Source organism: Melospiza georgiana, chromosome 11, assembly GCF_028018845.1.
Source record: "Melospiza georgiana isolate bMelGeo1 chromosome 11, bMelGeo1.pri, whole genome shotgun sequence".
NCBI classification, from domain to species: domain Eukaryota; kingdom Metazoa; phylum Chordata; class Aves; order Passeriformes; family Passerellidae; genus Melospiza; species Melospiza georgiana.
This window is the reverse complement of record NC_080440.1, coordinates 9341070-9368486: the sequence shown is the minus strand read 5'-3', so window position 1 is coordinate 9368486 and position 27417 is coordinate 9341070. Positions and strand designations below refer to the sequence as shown.

General features: G+C 61.6%; 6 protein-coding genes across 8 annotated transcripts; 4 read left to right on the top strand and 2 right to left on the bottom strand.

The window, feature by feature from the left end:
• The first annotated feature begins 150 nt into the window (after positions 1 to 150).
• On the top strand, positions 151 to 11890 carry BRPF1 (bromodomain and PHD finger containing 1). Of its 2 annotated transcripts, none has more exons than XM_058031779.1 (13): positions 151 to 760; positions 1639 to 2598; positions 4842 to 4998; positions 6054 to 6185; positions 6523 to 6651; positions 7608 to 7920; positions 8420 to 8731; positions 9707 to 9994; positions 10084 to 10231; positions 10757 to 10893; positions 11000 to 11118; positions 11225 to 11379; positions 11465 to 11890. In XM_058031779.1, the coding sequence occupies exons 1-13, from the start codon at positions 165 to 167 to the stop codon at positions 11646 to 11648; spliced, it is 3630 nt and encodes a 1209-aa protein (XP_057887762.1). In that variant the 5' UTR covers positions 151 to 164; the 3' UTR covers positions 11649 to 11890. The 2 variants fall into 2 exon arrangements, with proteins under 2 accessions (XP_057887762.1, XP_057887761.1); XM_058031778.1 differs by having other exon boundaries at positions 8417 to 8731.
• A 288-nt stretch (positions 11891 to 12178) lies between these two features.
• OGG1 (8-oxoguanine DNA glycosylase) lies at positions 12179 to 13920 on the top strand. Of its 2 annotated transcripts, XM_058031795.1 has the most exons (7): positions 12179 to 12424; positions 12507 to 12796; positions 12873 to 13052; positions 13139 to 13317; positions 13392 to 13533; positions 13626 to 13675; positions 13751 to 13920. In XM_058031795.1, the coding sequence occupies exons 1-7, from the start codon at positions 12315 to 12317 to the stop codon at positions 13811 to 13813; spliced, it is 1014 nt and encodes a 337-aa protein (XP_057887778.1). In that variant the 5' UTR covers positions 12179 to 12314; the 3' UTR covers positions 13814 to 13920. The 2 variants fall into 2 exon arrangements, with proteins under 2 accessions (XP_057887778.1, XP_057887777.1); XM_058031794.1 differs by having other exon boundaries at positions 13626 to 13920.
• Positions 13921 to 14061: 141 nt separating this feature from the next.
• CAMK1 (calcium/calmodulin dependent protein kinase I) lies at positions 14062 to 17657 on the bottom strand. The gene is made up of 12 exons (XM_058031792.1): positions 17590 to 17657; positions 17050 to 17163; positions 16204 to 16335; positions 15906 to 15980; positions 15699 to 15837; positions 15478 to 15604; positions 15308 to 15383; positions 15102 to 15214; positions 14920 to 14998; positions 14735 to 14822; positions 14527 to 14653; positions 14062 to 14449 (listed from the first exon to the last, which is right to left on the bottom strand). The coding sequence occupies exons 2-12, from the start codon at positions 17133 to 17135 to the stop codon at positions 14394 to 14396; spliced, it is 1098 nt and encodes a 365-aa protein (XP_057887775.1). The 5' UTR covers positions 17136 to 17163; positions 17590 to 17657; the 3' UTR covers positions 14062 to 14393.
• A 522-nt stretch (positions 17658 to 18179) lies between these two features.
• On the bottom strand, positions 18180 to 20978 carry TADA3 (transcriptional adaptor 3). The gene is made up of 8 exons (XM_058031789.1): positions 20460 to 20978; positions 20085 to 20335; positions 19810 to 19915; positions 19516 to 19657; positions 19261 to 19364; positions 19051 to 19160; positions 18734 to 18919; positions 18180 to 18653 (listed from the first exon to the last, which is right to left on the bottom strand). The coding sequence occupies exons 1-8, from the start codon at positions 20664 to 20666 to the stop codon at positions 18461 to 18463; spliced, it is 1299 nt and encodes a 432-aa protein (XP_057887772.1). The 5' UTR covers positions 20667 to 20978; the 3' UTR covers positions 18180 to 18460.
• Positions 20979 to 21242: 264 nt separating this feature from the next.
• Positions 21243 to 23208, top strand: ARPC4 (actin related protein 2/3 complex subunit 4). Its single transcript, XM_058031806.1, has 6 exons — positions 21243 to 21340; positions 21533 to 21651; positions 21971 to 22082; positions 22154 to 22249; positions 22389 to 22559; positions 22996 to 23208. The coding sequence occupies exons 1-6, from the start codon at positions 21338 to 21340 to the stop codon at positions 22999 to 23001; spliced, it is 507 nt and encodes a 168-aa protein (XP_057887789.1). The 5' UTR covers positions 21243 to 21337; the 3' UTR covers positions 23002 to 23208.
• Positions 23209 to 23638: 430 nt separating this feature from the next.
• Positions 23639 to 26895, top strand: TTLL3 (tubulin tyrosine ligase like 3). Its single transcript, XM_058031787.1, has 9 exons — positions 23639 to 24151; positions 24269 to 24574; positions 24695 to 24823; positions 24891 to 25005; positions 25103 to 25210; positions 25464 to 25632; positions 25721 to 25869; positions 25946 to 26192; positions 26276 to 26895. The coding sequence occupies exons 1-9, from the start codon at positions 23948 to 23950 to the stop codon at positions 26817 to 26819; spliced, it is 1971 nt and encodes a 656-aa protein (XP_057887770.1). The 5' UTR covers positions 23639 to 23947; the 3' UTR covers positions 26820 to 26895.
• The last annotated feature ends 522 nt before the right edge of the window (positions 26896 to 27417 follow it).

Below are 27417 nucleotides of genomic sequence, written 5' to 3'. Positions count from 1 at the left end.
CGCCGCCCATGGAGCCGCCCGCCCGCTGAGCGCGGCCCCGCGCCGGGGAGCGTCGCCGCAGGGAAGGAGCGGGCAGCGGGGAGCCAGGCCAGGGCGGCCGGGGCCCGGGGAGGGGGCGGCGGGGCGGGGGGCCCGGCCCGGCCTCGGCCCCCCGCGGCCCCGCCATGGGTGTAGACTTCGACGTGAAGACCTTCTGCCACAACCTGCGGGCCACCAAGCCGCCCTACGAGTGCCCGGTGGGCACCTGCCGCAAGATCTACAAGAGCTACAGCGGGATCGAGTACCACCTGTACCACTATGACCACGACAACCCGCCCCTGCCCCAGCACACCCCCCTGCGCAAGCACAAGAAGAAGGGGCGCCAGCCCCGCGCCGCCAACAAGCAGTCGCCCAGCCCCTCCGAGACCTCCCAGTCGCCCGGCCGAGAGGTGATGACCTACGCCCAGGCCCAGCGCATGGTGGAGGTGGACCTGCACGGCCGCGTCCACCGCATCAGCATCTTCGATAATCTCGACGTGGTGTCCGAGGACGAGGATGTTCCCGAGGAGGTGCCCGAGAATGGGAGCAATAAGGAGAACACGGAGACGCAGAGCGTCCCGCCCAAATCTGGGAAGCACAAGAACAAGGAGAAGCGCAAGGACTCCAACCACCATCACCACAACGCATCGGCCAGCACTACCCCCAAGCTGCCCGAGGTGGTGTACCGAGAGCTGGAGCAGGACACCCCTGATGCCCCGCCTCGTCCCACCTCGTACTACAGGTATTGTCCGTGGCTGGGTGCAAGGAGACTCCTAGGCTCATGCCCAGGGTTTGGAGGTGGAATTGGCACCACGCTCTTCAAGTGGCTTGCCTGTGGCTCCTGGAAATGGCCTTTGTCTGCCTCTTCCAGGTCTCACAGAAGTGGCTGTTCCATGGTTTCAGGCTCCTTGGGCTCTGCCTGGTGTCACATCACAGTTCGGAGAGGTCTGTGAATCTACAGAGCTCTCAGTTGCTGCTTAGCTCATTGCCAGCAGTTTGATTGCTGTGCTCTTTCCTTGCTGGAACAGCACTTGAAATCAAAACAAAACCCAGTGTGTCCTTTTGCCTCTCAGTCTCTCTTTGGAGGTATGCTGAGATATTTTCAGAGCCCTTCAGCACCAAGGTGTACCTGTAGGAGTTGTCTGTTTGTGGGCATACTTTTAAATTGTTTTCTTACAGTACTTTGTGAGAGATTTGGTGGATGCAGTGGCCCCAGTTAATACCTCAGGCAGGAGTTAACAGAGCCCCATAACGGGAATTACTGAAACATGGCACCTCCATGCATGGTTATCATGTCCTGGTTGTGAGGCTGTTGCCTCCAGAGCATGGCACTTGCTGGGTGGCCCATGCAGGCCCCCTCCTTGCCCTGATGAGTCTCCAAGGCCAGACCTTGCTCCTTAGACCAGTTTTGTTTTGTCTCCAAGTTGCTGTTGTGCCGCTGTGCTAGTCAGGGTGCAGTAGCACCTTTTGCTTCTGCACATTCCTGCCTTGTCCCTGTTTCTTTATTTTGGCTTATGGCTCAGCTGGAGCATTTGAACATTCCCTCAATCACAGACAAATCCTGGAGTTGGGGCTCAGCAGCTCCAAACATGCCCTTACTTTCCAATGCTGTCCTTCCAGGTACATTGAGAAGTCGGCAGAGGAGCTGGACGAGGAGGTGGAGTACGACATGGATGAGGAGGATTACATCTGGCTGGACATCATGAACGAGAGGCGGAAGAACGAAGGCGTGAGTCCTATTCCCCAGGAGATCTTTGAGTACCTGATGGACCGCCTAGAGAAGGAGTCCTACTTCGAGAGCCACAACAAGGGGGACCCAAACGCCCTGGTGGATGAGGACGCCGTCTGCTGCATCTGCAACGACGGGGAGTGTCAGAACAGCAACGTCATCCTCTTCTGCGACATGTGCAACCTGGCTGTGCACCAGGAGTGCTATGGGGTGCCCTACATCCCCGAGGGACAGTGGCTCTGCAGACGGTGCCTGCAGTCACCCTCGCGCGCCGTGGACTGCGCCCTCTGCCCAAACAAGGGGGGGGCCTTCAAGCAGACGGACGATGGGCGCTGGGCACACGTGGTCTGTGCCCTGTGGATCCCCGAGGTGTGCTTTGCCAACACCGTCTTCCTGGAGCCCATCGACAGCATCGAGCACATCCCGCCCGCACGCTGGAAGCTGACCTGTTACATTTGCAAGCAGCGTGGCTCTGGGGCTTGCATCCAATGTCACAAAGCCAATTGCTACACTGCCTTCCATGTCACCTGTGCCCAGCAGGCCGGGCTGTACATGAAGATGGAGCCCGTCAGGGAGACGGGTGCCAACGGTACCTCCTTCAGTGTGCGCAAAACCGCCTACTGCGACATCCACACGCCGCCAGGCTCCGTGCGCAGGCTGCCCGCCCTCTCCCACAGTGAGGGGGAGGAGGAGGATGAGGAGGAAGAGGAGGAGGGGAAGGGCTGGAGTTCTGAGAAAGTCAAAAAAGCAAAGGCCAAGTCTAGGATCAAGATGAAGAAGGCACGGAAGATCCTGGCAGAGAAACGAGCTGCAGCACCTGTGGTTTCTGTGCCCTGCATCCCCCCTCACAGGTACGACCTGCTGCCCTCTCTGGACTGGGGAGAAATTTCTCCTTCATGTTTTGTGTCCTGCTTCCCATGTGGGCATTATCCTATTCCCCTCCCTAGCTTTTGTGCAGGTACTTCTCACTTTGTTGCCACAGAGGGCTGTGGTGGTTTCTTCTGGGAGTCCTGCAGAGAGACAGGGCCATGCATTGCCCTGCAAAGGTGTCTGGGCAGCATGGCAGGAAATAGCTGCTGTTAGTTTAACAGTAGAGAGTGAACTTGGCCGGATGTGTCAGGAAGCAGCTGGAGGTTCCCAGCACTCCTTTCCTGTTGCGCTGACCTCAGGCACTGGAGTAAACGAGGCGGGAAGGAGGAGGGACCTGCTCTCCTTTCTGCTGAGGTCTGTTTTCTCCTGAGGCTGCGTCAGGCAAAAGACAGAAGTGTGGGAGTGATTCAGGCCTGGGAAACGGGTTAATCCCGGGGTTATTTTGGCTCTGGAGCAGAGAGGTTTGGGGTCGGGATCCCTGTGCTCTGCTGAGCAGAACTCATCCATCCCAGCAGCCACGTACTCCTTGCTGGGCTTCCTCAGTGCTCTCTGCCAGGCACAGCAGCTGCTGCTCCCTTTCAGCGCTGCCTGTTGGAGCAGGGCCGGGCAGCCACGGGTGCTGAAAGCTGTCTGTGAGGAGGGGTGGCTGGAGAGCACCAGGATCCTGCCTGCCAAAGAACACCACGGTCCTAAGGCTGACTCCCCAGTGTGAGGCCTCACAAGGGGTTATGTTTCTGTCACATTCCAAACCTGTGGTTTCATGGGAAGGTGCAAACACCCTCTAGTTACAGTTGCAACTGCTTTGTGCTTTGCTCTTGTTAGATTGTTGGGCTGGCGTGCAAATCCCAAAACAAGAGCATCTAAGAGCCTTGCAGAATTTGTCAGCGTTTATAACTCTGGATGTCCTCAGCAGCATGTAAAAGCACATAAGGGCATCCTAAGATGTTTTTGGACCTCATTGTCACTCTGCAGCAGGCAACACCCAGTTGAGCACAGGTTGAGCATGGAGCATTTGCTTTTGTAGTGGTGAGCCACCAATCCTGAGCTGGTGAGCTCTCCTTCCTGCGGCAGGAGCTGTGGGGGGCTGTGACCATGGGACACTGTCAAGACTCTTAGACCCTCAAGACTCTTAGACCCTCAAGACTTCTCTCCTGTGCACTTGGATAGGAGCACATGGAAGCCACGGGTTATGCTGTCTGGGCAGCATTCTGGTGACTTGGGGAGACAGGTCTGCCACAAGGCTGCTGGCTTTTTACCATGGTCTGTTTGTGTCCCAGACTTGTGTTTTTGCTCATTCAGGGCTTGCTCCATAGCAAGAGCCTCTTTTTCTTATGTGCGAACATGTTGGCAGTTTGTAGGGTCTTGCTGCTATTGCGTTCACAGCGAAAATATACTGAGCTAGAATCCTATTGGGATTAATTATTCTTCAGGAGCTGTTGCCAGAATGCCACGTCTTCCTGTGGGAGCTGTGCTTGGCCAGTGATGGCATATGAGGCTGCTGTCCCCAGTCTCTTCAGCTGAGGCTGATGCAGGTTGGGTCATCCTTTAGGAAAAGCTGTCCCTGGGAGGTGGGCAGATGCTGAGGGTTCATCCCTTTGTCACTCTACTAGCAGGGCATCTCTGTCCAACTCTGCTGAACAAGGCTGTCCCAGCCCCTCCAGACTATCTGCTGTGGTAGGAAGTAAGCAATCCCTTTTGTGGTGTTCTGGGCTGTTCAGGATAGTCTTGGATGGGACGTCTGTTGTACTCATGCATCCTGCTCTCTCCTTTGCTTTGCCAGGGTTTGAGTTTCTCTGGTAGCATTTGGCCAGACCCCCCTGTCACAGCAAGTGGCCCTCAGCCAGGTAAATAATGGTTTTGGGGCAGTAGCACCATAACACTCATGGTCTCAGGGACCATGGGAGCTGTTAAAGATCCAGCACCCAGTGTGGCTGTCTTGCACCCCAACCTGCCCCAGGCTTTGCCCGAAAGTTGACAGGAAAGAGAAATGAAAAGTGTGTTATGGAGAGGCAAGGCTGCACATTTCCTGGCATCCTCTGTTGTGCCTAGGCTGTGTGACTTGGTGTTACAGAAAGTCCTGCCATATAAAAGGATGTTCTCTGCCTCAGGAGCTTCTCAGCTCCGCTGGGATGGCCTTGCTCATACTTGTCCCTAGCTGGGGCTTCTCCTGCAGCAACCAGGCTTGATTTGTTGATGGACTCTGTGGTTCTTCTCCTTTCCTCAGGCTCAGTAAGATTACAAACCGTTTAACCATCCAGAGGAAGAGCCAGTTCATGCAGAGGCTGCACAGCTACTGGACTCTGAAGAGACAGTCCCGCAATGGTGTCCCCCTGCTCCGCCGCCTGCAGACACACCTGCAGTCACAGAGAAACTGCGACCAGGTAAGGGCTGCTTGGTGGGGCTGCAGGGAACCTGGCTGTGTGCATGCTTCCTGTGCCTTTGGAGCTGTGGGCTTGGAGCCTTTGCTGCATGCAATGCCTGCAGGTGCAGAATGGGGGTCAGGGGTATGAGCTTTCAGACGAGGGAAGGGCAGCCCCAGCTGCTTTTGCTGCTTCACCTTCTCCTCCGCTCTCAGTGTTCAGAGAATTGCCAGGCAGCGACGCCACTGGCAGCCTGCCACACGAAGGGAATCCTGCCCTCTCAAGCTGCCACACTGAAGGTATTTCCTTTCTTGTGCCTGCATTTAGCCAGTAGTGATGGCAAACCTGTCAGAAATGGCTCTAATATCAGGCCACTGTGCCAGGCAGTGTTGAGAGAGATTGCCAGGGATCTCTAGAAATGGTTTGGACTGAACCAAGGCCTCTCTTCTAGCTTCTGATACTGCTCCAAGAGTGCTCCTTCTGGGTGCTGCTTCCAGCCCACAGTCAGCACTTCACAGATGTGAAATCTGGTGCCAGAGAGGAAGATTTTTTCTTCTGGCTCCGCATCTGAGCTGTAAATCTTTCTGAGCCCTCTGATGACTGTGACTGGGCAGGGTTTTCTCCTACCTTTGTCTGCTCTTATTATTTTTGCTGGAGAAGAGTTGAGGCTGCTTCTGCTCAGTTTTGGCTATGGCAGGATAAAAGCTGTAATTTTTTTGGTGCTCCAAAAATGAAAGCAAGTAGAGCTGTTGTTCCCTTTTTGAGCTGTTGCACTTTGTCAGAGCTGTGAGCAGTGGCACAGACCTCTTGGGCAGTCGGTCATGTTAGGAAGAGTGTTTCTAGAGTCTGAGGATGTTCACCTCCTGACATCCTAAGGCTTGATGACCAAAGGGCAAGTATTTAGCTCTTGCCAGAGGTGAGACTGAATCACCTGCCTAGGTTACAAAAAAGGAGCTGTGACCTTTGCTGCACCAGCAGGTGGTTCCCTTTGCCAGAGAAGAGCCCCAGCACACAGTCAGGAAGGTGGAGATGGGAGCACATCTTCTATCAGCTCATGGTCTCTGATGTTCCCACAGAGAGACACTGAGGATAAGAACTGGGCCCTGAAGGAGCAGCTGAAGTCATGGCAGCGCCTGCGCCATGACCTCGAGCGTGCGCGCTTGCTGGTGGAGCTGATACGCAAGCGGGAGAAGCTCAAGAGAGAGACGGTAACGACTGCCCCTCCTTGGGGAGCGGCTGGGGTGGGCATCAGCAGGGGCTCCTTAGGGTGCTCAGGTGTGCCGGGGTCCCCTCGGCTGTGCTGCGCTCTGCTCCCATGGCTCCGAGCAAAGGTGGCTGCTCTGCAAGGCACAGGTGGGACGCACAGGTGCTGGAGCCGGTGTTTCACCTCTGCTCCCACAAACGGGGCTGAGGGGCGCTCCCTACCCCTCAGCAAGGAGAGGAGAGGGGTTGCTGTCCTGCAGGGCTGCACTGCTGCTCCCTGGGGACAGTCCCCACTGCCTGGCTAGGGCCAGGGGCTCAGCCCTGCTCTGTTCTTTGTTTCAGATCAAAGTGCAGCAGGTGGCACTGGAAATGCAGCTGACCCCCTTCCTCATCCTCCTCCGCAAGACGCTTGAGCAGCTGCAGGAGAAAGACACGGGCAACATCTTCAGTGAGCCGGTCCCTCTGTCTGAGGTAACAGAAAACTACGAAGTAAGAACCCCCTCCCCAGATTTCTACTTCACTCAAACTTGCCCCTTGCTCATGCCAAGGGCTGCCCAGGGTGCGTTCTGGTCCAGAAGAACCCTGAGCAGCGTGGTGCTGGCTCACGGCAGCATCACTCGCTCACCAGAGGGGGTGTGCAGCAGTGCCCCTCCTGGGTGAGCCAAATGCAGAACAGCTGAGTTGGTGACAGCTGGGGCACAGCACTTGACTCTTCCTCTGTGTGTGTTACTGGTGACACCCCAGGGTCTGTGAGCAGTTGGGGATTCCCACTGGGGAAGGCAAAGTGCCAGCCCTTAGCAGTCATTGTGCTCTTACCTGTCCTCTTGTGAAGGCCTCTGCTAGATGACTGAGCACAGCACAGAGATGGGTTTGACCCTTAGACTGTCACTGCTGCAGGCAGGAGAGAGAATTCCTGAGACTGTCACTGAGTCCCTGCCTAGGAGCATGGCAAAAGTCCACATGGTCTCTGCAAGGTTCTGGCAGCAGGTCAGCATGGAGGTTTCTTAGCAGATGGGGAGGAAGGCTGCACCATCTCACTTGCCACCTGGATGGCTCTATTTTACCTTTCTGCACTCACCTTCACCCCTGGGGCTGCACTTGCAGCACCCTCTCCAGGAAATAACATGTAGCATACTGGATCCCAGCTGCCTGCAGGCAGGAGTTGAGGACAGGATGCTGGCATGTGTGCTGGAGCTGTAAAAATGCTTCAGAATGCATATCCGCTCTAACAGGTTGAGCACAGCACATGGGCTTCCAGTCCGGAGGCGTTGCTGTTCCTCAAGCTGCAAAAGCAGACGGCATTCCCCGATGTGCATTTGGGCAGAGCACAGGGAGTGATACCTGATTCCTCTAACAACTGTTTTCTTGGAGCAGGTACTGCTAACTGTGGCTCCTGGGCTCTTAACTCTGGCTCTTTCCTCATGCAGGTCCCAGACTACCTGGATCACATCAAGAAGCCAATGGATTTTCAGACAATGAAGCAAAATCTAGAAGCCTATCGCTATCTGAATTTCGATGACTTTGAGGAGGATTTCAACCTGATCATTAACAACTGTTTGAAATACAATGCCAAAGACACGATCTTCTACAGGGCAGCCATCCGCCTGCGGGAGCAGGGAGGTGCTGTGCTGCGGCAGGCTCGCCGGCAGGCAGAGAAGATGGGCATTGACTTCGAGACAGGCATGCACTTCCCCCACTGTGTCACAGTGGAAGAGGCTCAGATCCAAGACATTGAGGACGGTGGGTATTCGGTCCCTGCCCTGGGGTACGAGGGCTACTAAAAGGTAAAGCCTGGGCAGAGTCAAGGCACCCAAGAGTCTGAGCTGCCTCTTCTGGGAGGTTGTCACATGTTGGGCTGTGTGTCCCCACTCCCTGGAGACCCGGGGTGGTTTTGCTAGCCAGGTACTTATCAGCCCCATTGGGTTGGTTCTAGGCAGTGGTTTGTCTGTGTGTCCTTTCTTTCCTGTTGCATCCTTGTTCCAGACAATGTGAACCCCAGTATTCTCCACACTGCTGATCAGATGGCTTTCCCCTACTGGCTGAGTTCCCACAGGGCTCCATCTCTTGGTCTTTTAGGTTAACTTCCCTAAAGGGTCCACAGGTGTTTGGTGCCATGCCAGCTCCTTCCTCCTTCTCCCCTGCAGAGAACCTGGATTGCCTCATGCCCTTTCAGGTAGAGGAGCTCCACTGGAGTTCCCGATTTCTTTAATCCATCTGCTCCTCTTTGTTTCCCCAGAAGATGTGCGGCTGCTGCTCTCAGAGAATCAGAAGCACCTGCCGTTGGAGGAGCAGCTGAAGATCCTGCTGGAGCGGCTGGACGAGGTCAACGCCGGCAAGCAGAGCGTTGGACGGTCCCGCCGGGCCAAGATGATCAAGAAGGAGATCACAGTGCTGCGGCGGAAGCTCGCTCACCCGCGGGACCTGGGCCGGGAGGGGCTGGAGCGGCACAGCTCCTCTGCCAGGGGAGTCCTGCAGTCCCACAACCCCTGCGAGAAGGACCTGCAGACAGACAGTGCTGCAGAGGAGAGCAGCAGCCAGGAGACTGGCAAAGGTAATACTCCCTCCAGAACTGCCAGTCTGAGGAGCCATGGAGAGCTGCCTCTGGACAGGCCTGTCTGTGGAGAGGCTGCCCTGGCAGGTGCCTCCTTAGGCAGGAGGACTGTGTGGGCAGCTCCCCACACACACCTCACTCTTCACTCCTCCATGGGAATGAGGCAGGTGGCCTCTTGTGGGACAGTCCCTTATCCCACATCCCCCTGTGGGGACTCCTCCTTGCCTGTAGTGCCTCCCATAGGGGCGAGTGCTGAGTGTGACCTCTGTGTCTCCCTGGGCTGCCTCCCAGCATGCTCACTGGATAGTTTGTGGTGAGCTGTGCCAGCCAAGCAGGGGGGATTGGATGAAGGAGGCCATGTCCTGTGTCTGGAACAGCCACAGCCTGATATGTTTGCCCCTGGGGAGGGTTGGCAGGTTGTTGGTATTCACAGCTGCGGTCAGCAGTGACCTGGTGAATTCATCTCTTTGTCAGCCAAAGAACTAGATGCTGTTCCAGAGATCACAGTTCCAGCTGTGTGGTGTGGGGCATGAGGTGGATTGTTTCCTTCTGATAGGACCTACCAGCTTGGCCACATTGCCTGGTTTCTAGGGGCATTATGGAGCAGGCTGCCTTTAGCGTCCCTTCCTGCCAGAGGGCATGGGAGGGAGTTGCAGCAGCAGTGACTGCTGAACTCCAAATGCTCTCCCAGGGCTGAGAGTCAAACAGGCCAGCTGCCAGCTCCCTGGACGGAGATGGTGAGCTGGGCTCTGTGGGTAGCACAGCAAAAGCACCAGGCAGAGCTACCATGTGTCACTGGGCATTTGCCACCTCTGCATCCCAGTCCTGTCATCTAATCATGGAAAAAGCAGGGTCTTCCTATAGTGAGGGAGGATCTTCTGAGATAATGTTCCCCAGAAACAAAGCTGTTTTGTGATACCACTGCCATGCAGTCCCTGCCATCAGGGCTGCAGCTGACACCATCTCCTTCTTCAGGTCTGGGTCCCAATTCTTCTTCTACCCCAGCGCATGAAGTTGGCAGGAGGACCTCTGTGCTCTTCTCCAAGAAGAACCCTAAAACTGCAGGCCCTCCAAAACGTCCAGGACGCCCCCCAAAGAATCGAGACAGCCAGATCCCTCCTGGGCATGGGAGCAGCCCCATTGGGCCCCCCCAGCTCCCAATAATGGGGTCCTCCCAGCGGCAGAGGAAGCGAGGGCGGAGCCCGCGGCCCAGCTCCAGCTCTGACAGCGACAGTGACAAATCCACGGAGGATGCTACCATGGGTGAGTGCAGCTGGGCACCTGTGCTCCCACTGGCAGCACGTGGCAGGCTCTGGTGCAGTGGTAATGCTCTTTGTTGGGGTGTTTTTCAGACCTGCCAGCCAACGGTTTCAGCAGCGGGAACCAGCCCGTGAAGAAGAGCTTCCTGGTGTACCGCAATGACTGCAATCTTCCCCGGAGCAGCTCCGACTCGGAGTCCAGCAGCAGCAGCAGCAGCAGTGCTGCCTCAGACCGCACCAGGTATTGCCTCTGACAGCAGTGCTGCCCAGGGTGGCAGTGGGCAGCTCTCAGCCTTGAGTTTCTGGATGAGCACCCCGTTTGGTGCTCATCTTGTTCATCCTGCAGCTCAGCTGCTAATCCCTAGAAGTCTGTGGAGTGTGTGCCTTTTTAAATGTGAAACCTAAAGGTGAAAGTGTGCAGCAAAGGGCTAGTAGGAAGCATGAACTAGGGAATTCCTGTTGGCACAGTGGCTGTTCTGTCATTGGCCCTTCCAGCAGCCTCCTGCCTGCGCCTCTGATTCGGAAGAGGGCACATCTTCTGGTCCTCCCAGGTGGAACTGGGTGAGGGTCTGGCTTGCACCCTGGCAGAAGCACCATCCCCACCATCCCACCTTTCTGCCTGCTAGGCCTGCCAAGTCCTTCCCAGTACCAAGGCTGGCATTTGGAGGCCACAAGCCCTGGTGTCCTACCAGCCTGGCCCTCTGGAAAACAGTTCCTGGAAGCTTAATGTGACTCCTACTGATAGCTCTGCTCCCTGTCTCCGCAGCACAACACCCTCCAAGCAGGGCAGAGGGAAACCCTCCTTCTCCCGAGTGAACTTTCCAGAGGACAGCAGTGAGGACACATCAGGGACAGAGAACGAGTCCTACTCCGTGGGCACAGGACGAGGTGTGGGGCATGGCAGTAAGTAGTGTGGCTGTAGTAAGTAGTGTGGCTGCACAGCTGTGTGCCTGATGGCTGGCACCATCACCCAGGGGGACACAGCTGACTGCCCTCTCCTCCTGTACAGTGGTGCGTAAGGGCATGGGGCGAGGCGCAGGGTGGCTGTCTGAGGATGAGGATTCTTCCCTGGATGCCCTGGACCTGGTGTGGGCTAAGTGCAGGGGCTACCCCTCCTACCCGGCGTTGGTGAGTACTGCCTGTTATCAGGGCCTCCGAAACCCGTGTCCCCTCCCTGCAGACTGGCTCCTGGGGTCCCTGTTCTCCTCTCAGCCCTCCCCTGCTCGTTTTGCAGATCATTGACCCCAAGATGCCGCGGGAAGGCATGTTCCACCATGGGGTCCCCATCCCCGTGCCCCCCTTGGAGGTGCTGAAGCTGGGGGAGCAGATGACTCAGGAAGCACGCGAGCACCTCTACCTTGTCCTCTTCTTTGACAACAAGCGCACTTGGTAAGGCCAGGGGGCCGAGGGCTTTGGGGGGGGTCCCCAGAGACGATTGTAACCCTCAAACGAGGTGGCCCCCCGCTCTCCACAGGCAGTGGTTGCCCCGGACGAAGCTGGTGCCTCTGGGGGTGAACCAGGACCTGGACAAAGAGAAGATGCTGGAGGGCCGCAAGTCCAACATCCGCAAGTCGGTGCAGATCGCCTACCACCGCGCCATGCAGCACCGCAACAAGGTGCAGGGCGAGCAGAGCAGCGACTCCAGCGAGAGCGACTGAGCCGGTTCCGCCGGCCGCTCCCCCGCCGAATCTCAGGGCAAACGGGGCTCGGTGACCCCCACCCCGTGCAGCTGGCCTGCACCCACGGGGGGCCGGGGGACCGGGAGGGGTGGGGCCGGTCCCCCGTGCCCCCCCCACTCTCCCATTCCCGGTGCCCGCTCCCCCCAGCCCGCCGCTCCCCGAGATGCTGTTCTGGCCGCCGCCGTGCCCCAGGGCGGCCTCCCGCGCCCCGCACCCCCGTGCTGCCCCCACCCCTGGGCCCAGCCCCTGGCCGGCCCCGCGCTCGGACGTTGTTTGTATTTATTTTGAAGGAAGAAAAAAATCTATTGATTCTTAGAAAATAAACCTCCACTGCGGAGCCGCGGCCGCTGCGGGCGGGGAGGGAGTGGGAGCGGGGCGGGGCGGGCATGTGCGGCGCACCGGCTCCGCTTCCGGCCGCCAGCGGAAGCTGGGGCGGGAGCGGCGGGCGCTCCGCCCGCGCCGGTGTCTCCGTGGTGGGGAGTGCGGGGCCGGGCCGGGAGGTGCGGGGCCGGGGGCACGGGCTGGGCCGCTGTGGGGAGGTGTGGGGCCGGGCCAGGGCTGTGGGGCAGCTGGAGGCGCAGCGCCGGGCGGTACCTTGACCCGCCGCCCTCGCGGGTAGCGGCGCGCAGTTACTCCCCGGCCCCCATGAAGCTGCGGGACGCCCCCTCCGCCTGCCCGTCCCTGTGGCGCTGGTTGCCGTGCCCGCCGGCCGAGCTGCGCCTGGACCTGGTGCTCTCCTCGGGACAGAGCTTCCGGTGAGCCAGCCCGGGCGTCTCGGGTGTGCCCCGCCCCAGCTCGGCGCGTCCGAGCCGGCCCCGACTCCCCCGTGTGCGGCAGGTGGTGGGAGAGCAGCCCGGGGGCGTGGACGGGTGTGCTAGGGGGCCGCGTCTGGACACTACGGCAGGACGGGGACCGGCTCTGGTACACGGTGTACGGCGAGGAGGATGAACGCGAGGAGGAGGAGGAGGAGCGGGATGGGTGTCCCGCCAAAGCAGCGAAGCTGAACGCCGCCGAGACGGAGCGGATCCTGCGTGACTACTTCCAGCTGGACGTGGGGCTGTCGGCCCTGTACCACGCCTGGGGGGCGGCCGACCCCCTGTTCCGCAAGGTGGCCAAAGACTTCCCAGGTGAGGCGGCCCCACGGAGCTACAAGGGATGGCCATAGCACCTGCTCGGCGTCCCCTCACCGCATCCTGCCTGCAGGGGTGCGGGTGCTGCGGCAGGACCCCGTCGAGTGCCTCTTCTCCTTCATCTGCACCTCCAACAACCACATTTCCCGCATCACTGCCATGATCGAGCGCCTCTGCCAGGCCTTCGGCCGCCGCCTCTGCTGCCTCGATTCCCGGCCCTTCCATGCCTTCCCGTCCCTCTCGGAGCTCACAGGTCCACCGCCACCTCGCTGCTGCCGCTGTGCTATCGCCGTGGCCTCGCCTGCGCCCACTCACGTCCCTGTGCTGTGCCCCCCCCAGGTGCTGATGCCGAGGCTCGGCTGCGGGCGCTGGGCTTTGGCTACCGGGCCAAGTTTGTCAGCGGCAGTGCGCGGGCCATCGCTGAGGGGCTCGGCCCCGAGGGGCTGTGCCAGCTCCGCTCCGCGCCCTATGCCGAGGCCAGGAGGGTGCTGTGTGCCCTGCCTGGTGTAGGTGCCAAGGTGGGTGCCAGGACGGGGGTGGGACAGGGAGCAGAGAGCTGCACTGGGGGCTGACTGGGTGCTGCTGGTGGCAGGTGGCCGACTGTGTGTGCCTGCTGTCCCTGGACAAGGCAGAGGCGGTGCCTGTGGACACGCACGTCTGGCAAATCGCACGGCAGCGCTATGGCGTGGCACTGGGCGGCAAGAGCCTCACCCCCCGCGCCTACCAGGAGATCGGTGAGGGCAGGGCTGCGTCCTGATGTGGGACCCTCAGGGATGGTGGATGGTGCAAGTGTACCCTCACTCTGGTGTTCACCCTCTTTCTGCAGGCGACTTCTTCCGGGAGCTGTGGGGCCCTCGTGCTGGCTGGGCACAGGCAGTGAGTATCCCCCCCTTCCTGGCACCCTTGTCCTCCACCCCAAGCCATGCCCACCCCATCATCTCCCCATTCCAGGTCCTGTTCTGTGCTGACCTCCGCAAGGGCCAGAAGCCAGCTGGCAGCCAGCATCAGGCCTGAGAGCTGAGGCTGGGACAGCCATGGGGGTGGGTTCCTCTAGGGACACCCCAGGAGGAACAGAGACTTGAGTGGGACACTGCACCTGCTGCCAGCCTGGGATGGAGGGGTGTGGGCAGCTGCCTGGTGCTTGCCCACTGTGTGCATGGGGGAAGCTGCTGCCCTGGGCAGTGAAGCTGGAGGGGTCAGGGCTGTGTCCAGCTCCCTCAGTGCAGAGCTGAGCCAAGCACCTTTGGCCTCTTGTCTTTATTACAAGCAATAAAATAGAAACATCCATTTGGAAAATTGTCCTTGAACATGCTGGGGTTGGGGGTGTGAGACAGTGCCAGGCCAGGTGTGGAGGGAGGGAAGGGGTGTGGGAAGGGGCCTGGGACAAAGCCCCAAGCTGGGGAGCTCTGTGGTGTGCTCCTGCCCCAACGCAGAACTCTGCTCTGAGGCTGCAGTGGGGGCAGCTCCACATAAGCAGGACAAACCAAGCAGGGTGCCTGCACACTATCTCCACTGCTCCTGCACTGCAGAGCCCCCCACCCCACATGGCTGGACCCCCTTGGGCCCCCTTGGAGGCAGCTGTGTGGGGCCGTGCTCAGTCTGGTGGGAGACGCTGAGCTCTGCTTGGGGGTGGGCGCCCACACTCTGACCCTGCAGGGAGGAACAGGGTGAGATCCTGGTGGCAGCCTTGAGGGGTCTGGGATGGGGATAGGGGGTTCGGGGCTCACCATTGCTGGTCCCTCCAATCAACGGTTCGCCAGGGCTCGTGGGAGTTGTCTGCCCAGGGATGTCCTGGCTGGTTCCCAGCTGCAGCTTTCTCATGTGCCTCACCACCGCCGTGGCATTGAAAGCTTGCTACTGACCCCAGTGTCAGCTGGCATGGGGTGCCTGAGGGGCTGCTGCACCCCCTGGCACCCACCAGCACCCCACACTCACCTTCCACTTGCTCTTTGCAAAATTCTTCTTGATCTGCTCGCTCACTGACTGGTGGATGTTCTTGTCCAGGGCTGTATCCCCGGCAATCCTGGAGCAAGAGAGAAGTCAGCCAGGGCACCCCTATCCCATGGCTGCTGTGGGGGGAGCTGGAGAGGGGGGCAGACAGCAATAGGTCTCCCCATTACCAGGGATGCTGCAGGGCTTGCTCACAGGTGAATCGCTTGGCAGGGTCCTTCTCCATCAGGTGCTGGATAAAGTCCTTGGCTGCAACAGAGCATGGAGCAGCTCTGAGTGTCCTCTATTCCTCTGGGTACTGTGAAGCCACACCAGGCTCATAGGCCCCACTGCCCTGGTGGTCTCAGCTCACCTGAGTCTGAGATATCATCCCAGTAGGGTGAGTCAAACTCGTACTCTGCCTGCAGGATCTGCTCAAAGAGCTTGGCATCGTTCTCGTCATAGAAAGGGGGGTAACCACAGAGCCTAGAGGGGCAGTGGAGAGGGGGCTGCTGGTCCCAGGCAGCCCCAAGGTGCCAGGCCTCCAGGAAGGGAGAGAGTGGGAGGGGGGATACATACAGGATGTAGGCGATGACTCCGATGGACCAGCAATCCACTGCTTTGCTGTAGGGCTTCTGTGCTAGCACCTCAGGGGCTGGGGGGGAAGGCAGCGGTGAGGGGGGACCCCAGCCTGTGTGGGGATCCCAACCCCACACCTAGGGTGGTGGCAGCCCATGGCAGGCGCTCACCCACATAGCCAGGGGTGCCGCAGGCTGTGGACATGACACTGCCACAGCCCTCGATCTTGGACAGCCCGAAGTCGCTGATCATGATCTTGGAGTCCTCATCCATGCTGTAATAGAGCAGGTTCTCGGGCTGTGAGGAGAGGAGGGCAGAGGGAGGGGTGACACTGGGGTCTCCTGCTGCCTGGTGCCATGACAGTGCTGTGTGTGTCCCCTCAGCTGCTCACCTTCAGGTCACGGTGGACGATGCCCATGTCGTGCAGGTATTTGACGGCATCGAGGATCTGCCGGATCAGGGCGCTGGCGTCGCGCTCCGTGTAGAAACCCTTCTCCACAATGCGGTCAAAGAGCTCCCCCCCCGAGACCCTGCAGGGATGGGCAGCACCTGTCAGCACGGCCCCCCCGCCCCTCAGGAGCCCCACAACGTCACTCACAGCTGCATGATGAGGTAGAGGTGGGTGCCACTCTCGTAGATGTCATCCAAGGCCACGATATTGGGGTGCTTGATTCTGCAGGGGGAGGCACAGGGGGTGGTGAGAGGGCACCGGGCTGCCCCCACGCCAGCCCCCGGGGGACAGGGAGCAGCCAGGCTCCGTGCCGCAGGTCATCACGCGCCGCTGGCTATTTTGGGCACTGGCAATAACACGCAGCAATGAGTGCTGGCACCGAGGGGCTGTGCCGGGTGGGGGGCACAGAGTGAAACCCCCACCCCAGTGCTGGGACGGCCCCTACTTGTGGAGGACGGCAATCTCGTTCTCAATGCTGGTCTCCTTTCCCTCCAGTGCCTTCTTGGCAATGCACTTGATGGCCACGAGCTTCCGCGTCGCCTTCTCCTCCGCCAGGACCACCTCGGAGAAGGCCCCCCTGGGGGGGTGAGGGATGAGCAGGGCACGGCGGCCACAGCCGGAGCGGAGCTGCCGATGCCGCCGTGCCACGATTGTCATGGCAACAGGCAGAAAGTCCAGCTATTTATAGAAGAAAAGCAAGCAGGAGCGGCTGGCTGGGATGGCCGGACATGGGCCCTGCCAGCGATAGGATGCCTGGAACCCTCCGCCCTCCCAGGGTGGCTGCACCATCCCCAAATCAGGCAGGGTAAGGCTCTGGTGTTACTGAGGTCGAGCCGTGCTGGGGCCGAGCCCCCACGTGTGCTGCAGTATCCCTCTGCTGTGCCATCCTGGAGCACCCAGGGACACCCAGGAGCCAGCCAGAGCTGTTGGCAGTGCTCAGGTGGGGAAGAGACAGGAGGGACAGGCAGTGTGTCCGCACTCTGCTGGGCTCTAAGCCCTGACATAATTAACCTGCTAATCCAGCCTAAGAGCCTTACCATGCCGTGGGCACTGCCAGGAACCCCTCTGCCAGCCAGGGGACCACCCTCAGGTACCCTCAGCACAGCCCAAGAACCAGCCAGTGCCAGAGGGACGTGGCACCTGTGCCCCACAGCATGTCCCCTCAAATGCAAGTCCCACCTTGGGCAAGGATTTGAGCTGGTTCCACATGGAAGGTTGGGCAAAACCTGAGGGGCCAGACCCATCACCACAAGTCACTGTCACTGGCGTGTCACCCCAGTCTGCAACTCACGTGCCCAGGACATCTCGGAAATCATAGATCCGCTGAATATCCTCGATCCTCTTCTTCCAGCTGGGCCCATCCTGCCCCAGCGGCATGGTGCCCTGTAGGGCCACCCACTCCCACCTGTGACACGAGTGGGGACAGGCTGTCAGCCTGCTGGGATGGCATGGGGACACGGGCATGACAGGGTGCTACGGGGCGGTGGTTGTCATCCCGGGGTGATGGGAACAAGCTGTGCAACGCAGGAGTTTTGGCGTAGATTGTCCCAGTGGGGGAACGCGCTGGGACCCTCCCGATGCCCGCCCATGGGCGGGTGCGGGGCGGGCAGGCGGCGGGAGGGCTCCAGACACGCGCGTGGGTGCTCGGGGGGGTCCCCACCGCCATTCCCCGCGCCCGCCAGCCGGCACAGCGGCGGCGGGCGGGACACGCGTGGGAGCGGAGCTGCGTGGCGCGGGTGATGCGCAGCTCCGCCGCCGCTACTCAGTGTCCCGCGTGGGGACGACTTCCTCCGCGCGTGGGCACGCCGCCCCCGCCCCGGCCCGCCCTTACCGACGGCCCCGGCCCCGGGCCCCGCGGCGGAGCAGCGGCGACTCCTCCCGGCGCGGCGCCGCCGGACAGCGCTGACGTCACGGTGAGGGCGGGCAGACGCGGCCGCTGCCAATGGGAGGGGGCGGCTCGGCCGCGGTAGGGGAAGGGGGGGGACACGCGTGACCGCGGGCGCGCGTGGACACGCGGGAAAAGCGCGGGGACGGCGGCGCGGCATCACCCCCGGGCTCCCCCCGCAGCTGCTGTGGGGATGCGAGGGCATCCCTTGGGGAGACACGAGTGGAGTGCAGGACAGACCCGGCCCCGCCACTCCTCGACCCCCTCCCCAGACCGAGCCCACCCCCCACAGCCGGGCAGCGCTGTCCCCAATATCACCACACCGTCACCTGCACACGGCTGCCTTTATTGCCGGTGCTCGCGGCAATAGAAACCACCGGAACATGGAGAGCTTGGCCACCCACCCACCAGGCCCCCCCCACCCCTCCAGCCGCTTCCCCTCCCCAGTCCACCCATGGGGCTGGGATCTCCCCCTGCCCCGCATCACAGAGAGGGACAGGGGACCGTGGGAATCGCACCATCACATCTGGCCCCTGCAGTGACCTGGCTGATGTCACCCGAGAAACAGGGGAGTGCAGGGGGGATATGGGAGTGGAGGGGAGGGACCTCCACAAGTCCACGGAGTGCCCAGCTTGGGTCAGTGACAGCCCTACACAGGGAAGGGGCAGCAGCTGGGCTCCTTCATCCGAGTAGGGAGGCTGAGCACACTCAGGGCGCGGGGGAGGCTGTGCCAGTTCTGTCCCGTGGTGGCAGGGCTCAGGCAGGGCAGCCCCCTGCGGGTGATGTCCACACAGAGTGGGTGGGTCCTTGGTCCCTGCTACCCATCCAGCAGCTTGAGGATGCTCTCCCTCTCCTTCAGGGTCTTCCAGGCCTGGTCCTTCTCCTTTTTGGTGGGCGTGCGCTTCTTTTGCCGGGCAGCCATGATCTTGCGGAATGCATCCATCACCTCGTTGTCAGCCATGCGGACACGCTGCCGCAGCTCCTGCCGGTGCAGCTCCTCCTTGGCCAGCCTGGGGGGCACAGGGGGGCATCAGGCCCTGCCAGGCAGCCAGCCCCCTCCCTGCACCCACCCCAGCCCGCTGGCTCTCACCTCAGCAGCTCGTGCTTCTTGGTGCGGTTGTGTGCGCTGAGCGCCTTCAGCTCTGCCTGCCTCTTGCGTAGCTCAGCCAGCACCTCGTCCTCCGAGTCCTCAGCCGGGCGGTCCTCTGACTCCAGCAGGCCCTGGGCCACCAGCTCCTCCTTGATCCGCCCCTCCAGTGACTTGGTGTGGGGGACACTGCCGGGGTGAGAGTGCTGCTGCCCACCACGCGCTCTCTGCTCCCTGTGCCTCGCAGCGGCAGGGAGCCAGCAGCGGGCTCGGTGCACCCAGGGGCAGTGCTGAGCTCTGGGCCCGCCCCAGCTGCTCACCTGAAGGGCTTGTTCTGGCTGCGGGGAGATGTGCCAGCACCGTCAGCTCCCGAGTCCTTGCCGGTGATCTCAGGGATGGGGGAGTCCTCAACAGGGGAGATGATGTTCTCCTAGCACAGGGAGCACCAGGGAGGGTTACAGCGCTGGGTTTTGTCAGCAATGCCCTACAGTGCCAGGCCACCATGGCACAGCACCATCAGAGCCCCTCACCTCCACAAGGGCCTGCAGGAGACGCTGTGTCAGGGGACCAAAGGGACACCCATCCTCTGGCTGCTCGTGCTGGGCTTCTGACTTCTTCAGGAGGGCATCGACATCTAGGAGCAAGCGGGAGAGAGGAAAAAGCAACCCCAAAGACACAGAGATGAGCAGTGGGCCAGGGCAACCTCAGCCTTTCTTAGGCCTGGCTCCATTGGGCACAAGCACTCCCAGCCCCCCTGGGCAAAGACAGGGGTGGGATTGGGGCACCTTTAGTGTCCAGCTCAGTCAGCGGCCCCAGGACACCTTTCTTCTTGTCAGCGGCAGCTGCAGCCCGGGCTCCATCCTTCTGCTCCTCCAGCAGGTCCTCTTGTGCCCAGCGTTGGGAGTAATGCTTCCCCAGAGGTGGAATCTGCAAAAGCAAGGCTCAGCACAGCTCCTGCAGCCTCTGCCTTGCCTCCCAACTCACCAGTGCCACAGCAGCATCCCAGGCAGGAACAGTCACTGTGAGGTGCCAGAGGGGATGGGGAGAGAAAGCAAAGGAAGGGGCTTAGGAGCTTTCACCTTGTAATGCTCAGCCTCATCCTCCGGCGGCTTGAGCAGCTCCTCCAGGACTCTGACCTCCTCGTTGGTGAGGTCGGCGCAGTACGGCTCCACCGATGCCCAGAACCTGCAAGAATGGATGAGCTGTGAGAGGGAGCTGCAGGGGAGCACGTGGAAGGTGACACATGTCCCCTTTCCCCATGTAGCCCCTCTCCTCTCGGGCTAGAGGCAGCCCTTGTGCCATGTGCTCCAAGGAAGCAGAAAGATGATTCCAATGCCTCCCAACACCCACCCACCTGTTTGGAGCATCATTTTTGGGGATGCGGGGCACATCAATGGGATCATCCTGGAACTCGTATTCCTGGATCTTGGGCTGCAGGTTCTTAGACTTGGGCCGGCCAGGCCCAGGCCCAGTCCCGTGGCCCCCTTTGCCCTCCAGCTTCTGCTTCTTGGGCTTCCCATGTTTTACAGATGTGCCCACGTCGTGGTCCTTGCTCAGCTTCAGGAACCGCCGGTCGCCCTTCTTATCCTGCCAGTCCGTCAGGATCTGGAAGAGAGTGGTGTCCCATCAGGCCCCGTGCCCAGCGCTGAGCAGGGCACACCAGAGGCAGCCCCTCGGTGGGAAGGAGCCAGACCGAGAGTCCGTCCCTGACCCAGCGCGGCCCCAGCACCTGTGTCTCAGCCTCCAGGACGCGAAGGCGGCGGCTGGCCGAGGACAGCAGCGTCTCCAGCTCCAGCTGCAGCGTGTCCAGCTCCTCGATGCCGATGCCATCGTCCTCCGAGCGGGCCAGCACGGCCGTGTAGCGGGGACACACTTTCACGTGGTCCACCGACTTGAAGTCATGGAACTGCAGCGGGCAGTCCTTCAGCTCGCTCATGGTGGCCGGGCACCGAGTGGGCTCTGGGGGACCGACGGGAACACGGGGGAGCCGGGGCGGGGGAAGCCGGCAGGGAATGGAGTGGAGTGAGGGGCTACGGAGGGCCGGGGGGCATTGGGGCTCTGTGGAACCGGGGCAGGGAATCACCGGGGCGCTGAGAAGAACGTGGGGAGAATCACCAGGGCGCTGAGGGAACAAGGCGGGGGGGGATCACCGAGGCGCCGAGGAACCCGGCGGGGGGATCGCCGCGGGGAACCGGAGGGAGATCACGGCGGCGCGGCGGGGACGCGGCGGGGGCGGCCCCGGGGCGCAGCGGAGGCCGCGGGGCCGGGTCTGGGCCGGGCGCCCCTTCCGGCCCCGCGGGCGCCCCGCCCCTCGCCGCCCATTGGCCGCACCGCGCCCCGCGCCGCCTCTCATTGGCCCAGCCCGCCCTCCATCTCCCTTCCCTAATATGGAAACGCTGTCAGGCCCGTACCAAGCGCGGCGCGGCGCGGGGGGAGCCGCGCGACGTCTCGCCGCCGCCACCCGGCTCCGTGCCGCGGGGGGGCCAGGCCGCAGGGCGGGAGCCTCCCGCCGCCCCCCCTCCCTCCCGCCGCAGTGGGAGGTGCCGCGCATCCCGGAAGAGGTGATCAGCCACTTCCGCCTGCCCGGCCAGGAGCTCCGCTGCCACCATGGTAGGGCGGGGGGCGCCCCGTGAGGGGCGGCGGCACCGGGGGGGCCGGGGAGGGTCGGAACCGGGGCCGGCGGAGTGAGCGGAGCTGCGGGGGCTGCGGGGGCTGCGGGCTGCTGGTCGGGGGCTGGGGCAGGGGAAAGACCCGAGCCCGGGCTCCTGTCGGGGGTCTGACGCCTCCGCCGTGTCCCCGCAGACTGCCACGCTGCGCCCGTACCTGAACGCGGTGCGCGCTACGCTGCAGGCCGCGCTGTGCCTGGAGAACTTCTCCTCGCAGGTGGTGGAGCGGCACAACAAGCCCGAGGTGGAAGTCAGGTACGGGGCGAGAGGGAACAGCAGGAGAACCCCGCGGAGCCCTGGCTGCCCGTCCCGGGGGCCGCTGGCCCGTTCCTGCCGTGCCTCGGCCACCCCCAGCCCTTAGGCACACGGCCGGTGCCGGCGGGGAGCGGCGGGGGGGAGGAAGGGGATCTCGCTTGGGGCCGAGGGAATGCCTGCCCTGAGGGGGAACATCTTCGGGACGCGGGAGCATCCTGTAGCAAAGCCCCCACATCCCCTGATCCCTGCGGCTCCCCTTCCCTGTTTCCCACAGTAAACGCTTCCTTCTGAGTCACTCCTGCCCCCCCTCTGTTCGCAGGAGCAGCAAGGAGCTGCTGTTGCAGCCGGTGATCATCAGCAGGAACGAGAAGGAGAAGGTGCTCATCGAGGGCTCCATTAACTCCGTGCGTGTCAGCATCGCCGTGAAGCAGGTGAGGGGGGCTCGGGCAGGGGCTGGCAGCTCAGCCCCCGGGGAAGCCTCACTTCCCTTTTCTCTCTCCAGGCTGACGAGATCGAGAAGATCCTGTGCCACAAATTCATGCGCTTCATGATGATGAGGGCTGAGAACTTCTTTATTCTGCGCAGGAAGCCCGTGGAGGTGAGGTGACAGGGAGGGGACAGAGCAGCTCCTGCCGCTGCCCCTGGCACTGGGAGGGTGCCCAGTGCAGAGCTGGGGTGTGAGCTTGCATGGCCAGCGGTTTGGGTGCTAAACCCGAGGGTGCTTCTCTCTTGTGCAGGGTTATGACATCAGCTTCTTGATCACAAACTTCCACACGGAGCAGATGTACAAGCACAAGCTGGTGGACTTTGTCATCCACTTCATGGAGGAGATTGACAAGGAAATCAGCGAGATGAAACTCTCTGTCAATGCCAGGGCCCGCATCGTGGCAGAGGAGTTCCTTAAGAATGTGAGGCTCTGAAATGGGAGGAGGGGTCTGTGATTTCGGGAGTGGGGTGTGGGGTCGATGCCAGTGTGGCCCTTGTGCCCAGAGCCCCCCAGTCCCATTAGTGAGGACGGGGGCGGGGAGGGCTTTTGGGAACCTCTCTCTTGGGGACAGGGAGGAAAGGATGCCAAAAGCACTTGTATCCCCTTTGCTCATGAAGTGATAGCTTTTGAGACCCCCAGAGCTGCTCAGTGGCAGCAGCAGCCTTAGGGGATGAGACCCTTTTGGTGGGTGCTGAGATGGATGTGCAGTGCCTGGGGAGGCAGCAGGAGAAGCTGAGCACGGATCCCTGTGAGCAGTGGCCACCCTCAGCCTCCATCCCGGGTGCCAGGAGGGTGGTGAGGGTTCTCAGAGCGCTGCAGGCAGGGACTGGACTAACAGCCGTGTGTTTTCTCTGCAGTTTTAGGCCGTGGTGCAGGACCCCGTGGCTCCCCTGTGCTTGTGCCCAGCGGGCACTGTGCCTGTGCCTGCTCCCGTTTCTCGAGGATCGCCGGGCGGGGCCGGGCCCTGCTCGCCCCTCCTGGGCTGGGCGGGAGCAGCCCCTGCTTGCGGCAGCGCGGCCCCGCCGCCGCCCCTGTCTCGTCTTGTTTTTTAAACGGTCTTGTTTGCTGTACCCACCGCCTCTGTCTCCTCCCTCCCGCCGCGCTGGGCCACACCGGGGGGTGGGGGAGGGCATGGAACGGGAGCAGGAATGGAACTGGAGGGGCACAGTGCAGCAGCAGCAGCAGCCAACAGTGGGGTGAGCCCTGATGGTGTGTGAGGGGCCGTGGGGGGTGTCAGGAGAGTATGAAAGGACTTGAAGTTGGCCTGGGGGCAGCAAGGGGCTTGGGTTGTGGGGCACAAAAGGGTTTTGTGCAGGGTGTGAGGTCTGAGTGGGGGATGGCTGGCTGTGGATGTAGGGGGGCTGTTTGTGTCCCCCCCTGTGTGCAGTGGAGCCATCGTGGTGGCTGGAGCTGGGGCTGTGACATCACAGTGGTGCTGGTGTTGGGGAGCCATATCCTGCATTCTAACACCAGTGGTACTGGGCTTCAGAGGCCATGTCCTGTGCTGCACTCCGACTTCAGTCCCCAGCAGGACAGGGGAATAGGCCAAGCTGCTTGGCACAGAGGAGGAAGAGCCGCCCAGAGCTCTCCTCAGGCTGCCATGGGACAATGTGACCCAGAGAGCAGCATTGCAGGCACACAGCCCTCCAGACAGGGACAGTACTTGAGCAGGGCACACTTCAGCCCCCTCATGGCCCAGGAGGCTGGGGACGAGGGTGCAGTGGGGTATCCTGGCTCTGTGCACTGCAGCTGGGACGGTGGCACAAAGCTCAGCAGGTTGGAGACTCCGCTTTCGAGGCCCCGAAGCTCATGTCAGAGGCAGGCAGGTCAGTGCTTTCTGCCTCCCCATGCCCGCCCCGCGGGACTGGGGACGTGGGCACGGTGGGCTCAGACAGGGCTGTCCTCACAGGGCATTCAGCAGCCACCAGCAGCACCCACCAGGGTCGCTGCCAGCGCTTGTTTACCCTTGAGCAGATCAAGAAGGCCAAGCTGCATGTGGAGATGGCTGTTAAGGTGAGGGACCCGATTTCACACCCCTCAAATGCCACCTGCTTGCATTTTTTGCGTTTCTGGCTCCTGAGCCAGAGGAACAAGAACTGGGGCAGGCTGAGCCCACTGGTCTCTGCACAGGAGAAGAAGATCTTCATGGTGCAGGGCCCCTACCCCATCATCCGCCAGCTGCTGCGAGCCCGGGGCTGGGTGGAGAGGAAGGCGCCCAGGACGGGCAGACAGCTGGAGCAGCACTGCAGTGACCAAAACAGGCAGCGGCAGCACACGGCGCCAGGCAGTGCCAAGCAGAGGGAGGTGCTGCTGAACCCACGTGGTGGGGCACAGCCTGTTGTGGAGAGCACAGACCCCCTGCACCACCCATGGCTACCTGCCGAGAAGGAGGAGGAGCAGTGCGATGAGGACCCGCTCTGCATCCACCGCCTCATGGTTAGCAGAGAGGGCTGGGGCTGAGCCCTGCCACCGCCCCAGGCATGGGCACAGCCTTGGACAGGGCACGAGGGTGGGATGGGGGCTCTGTGTCCCACCCTGCCTTCCTCCCTCCGCCAGTCCTACCTGGCACGGGACCAGTTGCCAAACTTCATCTGGACCAACTTCATTGAGACCGTTGACCGCCAGCTGCTGCAGGAGGACAGCGTGCTGAACCACTATGCCCGGGTGGATGCATTCACCACCAAGGTGGGAGGCTGGAGCCCTTGGGCAGGGAGATGGGGTCCAGTAGGGACTGACAACTTCCTCTAAACAGGAGGGGCTGTGCCTCAGCCTACAAAACCTGCCGTGGATTGAGAAAGCTGACCCCAACGCCTTCTTCCCCCGGTGCTACAGGCTGGGGACCAGAGATGATCGAGAAGCTTTCATTGGTGAGCTGAAGGCTGTTGCCCTCCTGTCCCTCCTTGTGCTCCCACTGCCCCAGAGTCCTGCACAGGACTGGCTGGGGATGATGCCTCCCTCTTGCAGAGGATTTCCGCCTGACAGCAGCACGCAGCCTGCTCAAACTGGCCCTGGAGGAGGCTGGGGACAGGCCAGTGAGGACTGAGCAGATCCCAAACTCTAACAATAGGGAAGGTGAGTACCTGGAGCTAGGCCTGGAGATGATGGCAGAGAGTACAGAGTTAGGGACAACTGATGGCTGAGCTTGGAGGCACAGCGTCTGCTCATGGCTGTGGGCTGGGATCCCCCACTCCCTCCTACTAGCCCAACTCATGGGTGTTCTGCTCCCAATGCCATCCCCATGCACCCAAAGCCACCCGTCCCACAGGGAGGCTCTGTCCCCAAAGCTGGCATAGGAGTCACATCTCTCACCCCAAGCATTCCACAGCACAGCCAGGCTCCCCCCTGTACCCTGAGCTGGTAGAGGAAGCCCTGGAGGTCTGTAAGCAGCACCTGGGCGTTCTGCAGCACGAGGACATCGACAGGAACACCCCGTCCCCCTGCAGGACATGCATCGACTGGGACAACTTCCTGCGGCAATACTACCGTGTGGCACAGTGAGTGCTGATGGGGGGACATCCCCCTGGGATGGGGGGACAGGGGCACCACGGCAGGGCTGCTGCTGAGGCCCCCTTCCGCCCACAGTGAGGGGGCAGGGCTGGTGCTGACCAGGCAGCAGCGGAAGCAGTGCCAGAACCTGCTGCAGAGCCTGGCAGAGAAGCTGCCCCAGCTTGACATGGAGGGCAAGCTCAACGTCTGGATCCTCAAGCCTGGTGCTGAATCCCAAGGCAGAGGTAAGGCTGGGGGAAGTGGGGAGCACGCAGAAGTCGCCCATTTAGGAGAGGTCCCACTATGATGCCTGTTTCCCAGGCATCATCTGCATGACGCGGCTGGAGGAGATGCTGCAGCTGGCATGGAGCTGCACAGCACCCTCGGTGCAGGTGGGCAGGTGGGTGGTGCAGAAGTACGTGGAGCGGCTGATGACCATCTTTGGCACCAAATTCGACATCCGGCAGTGGTTTGTTGTGACTGACTGGAAGCCACTGACCGTCTGGTTCTACCAAGACTGCTACCTGCGCTTCTGCTCGCGGCCCTTCTCCCTGCATCACCTGGAGCGGTGAGTGCCCCACGCCAGCACCCCGGCTCCCCACACCCCAGCACCCGGCACCCCCTGACCCAGCCCCGCTCTCCCTGCCCCAGTGCCAGGCACCTCTGCAACGTCTCCGTCCAGAAGTGGTACAAGACGTCACCAGACCAGGACCCCCGTGTGCCCCCCGACAAGATCTGGTCAAACAAGCAGTTCCAGGAATACCTGGCACAGGTGGGGCAGGCAGATGCTTGGCACGGGGTGCTGGTGCCCGGCATGAAGGCGGCAATCCTGAACGCTCTGCGCAGCGCCCGGGACCGGGTGCGCTTCCGCAAGGGCAGCTTCGAGCTCTATGGGGCCGACTTCGTTGTTGGGGAGAACCTCCAGCCCTGGCTGCTGGAGATCAACTCCTGCCCCACCATGAGCCCCTCCTCGGCAGTGACCCGACAGCTCTGTGCCAACGTCCAGCGGGACACGCTGCGCCTCGTGCTCGACCGCAAGGACAACCCCAGATGTTCCATTGGAGCGTTTGAGCTCATCTACAAGGAGGTAGACTGGGGGGATGGGGGCCACACACCCCCCAGACACCCTGAGCCCCTCCAATACCTGCTGTCTCCCTGCAGGCAGCTGTGCCCAAGCTTCTGTCAGGACGTGTGAAGCTGCTGGTCAAAGGCTGTTCCCTGAAGAGCCTCCAGTCAGAACAAGAGCAAGCCCGGGACCAGCTCCCCAGGACTCTCCAGGACCCTGTGTTCTCCAGGGCCAGAGAAGCCCGTGTCTCCAAGCGAGCCCAGCGTCATTTCTCCAGCACTGCACTCAGTGCCCACAGGCTCCATGTGTCCCCAAGGGCCAGAACCACCCATGCACGCAAGCGAGCACAGCGTCATTTCTCCAACTCTGTGCCCAGTGCCCCCAAGCTCTCCCTGTCCCCAGGGGCCAGAAGCACCCAGGTGCTCCGGAGAGCACGGCATCCATCTCCGAGCACGGTGCCCAGTGCCCCCAAGCTCTCCCGGTCCCCAGGGCGCAGAAGCACCCAGGTTGCCCACAGAGCCCGGCATCGATCTCCTACCACGGTGCCCAGTGCCTACAAGCGCTCTGTGTCCCCAGCGGGCAGAACCACCCAGGGGACCCAGCCCAGAGCAGCCACAAAGAAGCTGCCTCCTCTGCAGCAACAGAGCCGCTGCCCTTCCGCCAGCCCTGACCCCCCAGCACCAACAAAGTCTCGGGCCTCCCCTACCAGGAGCCAGGCGCTGCCACG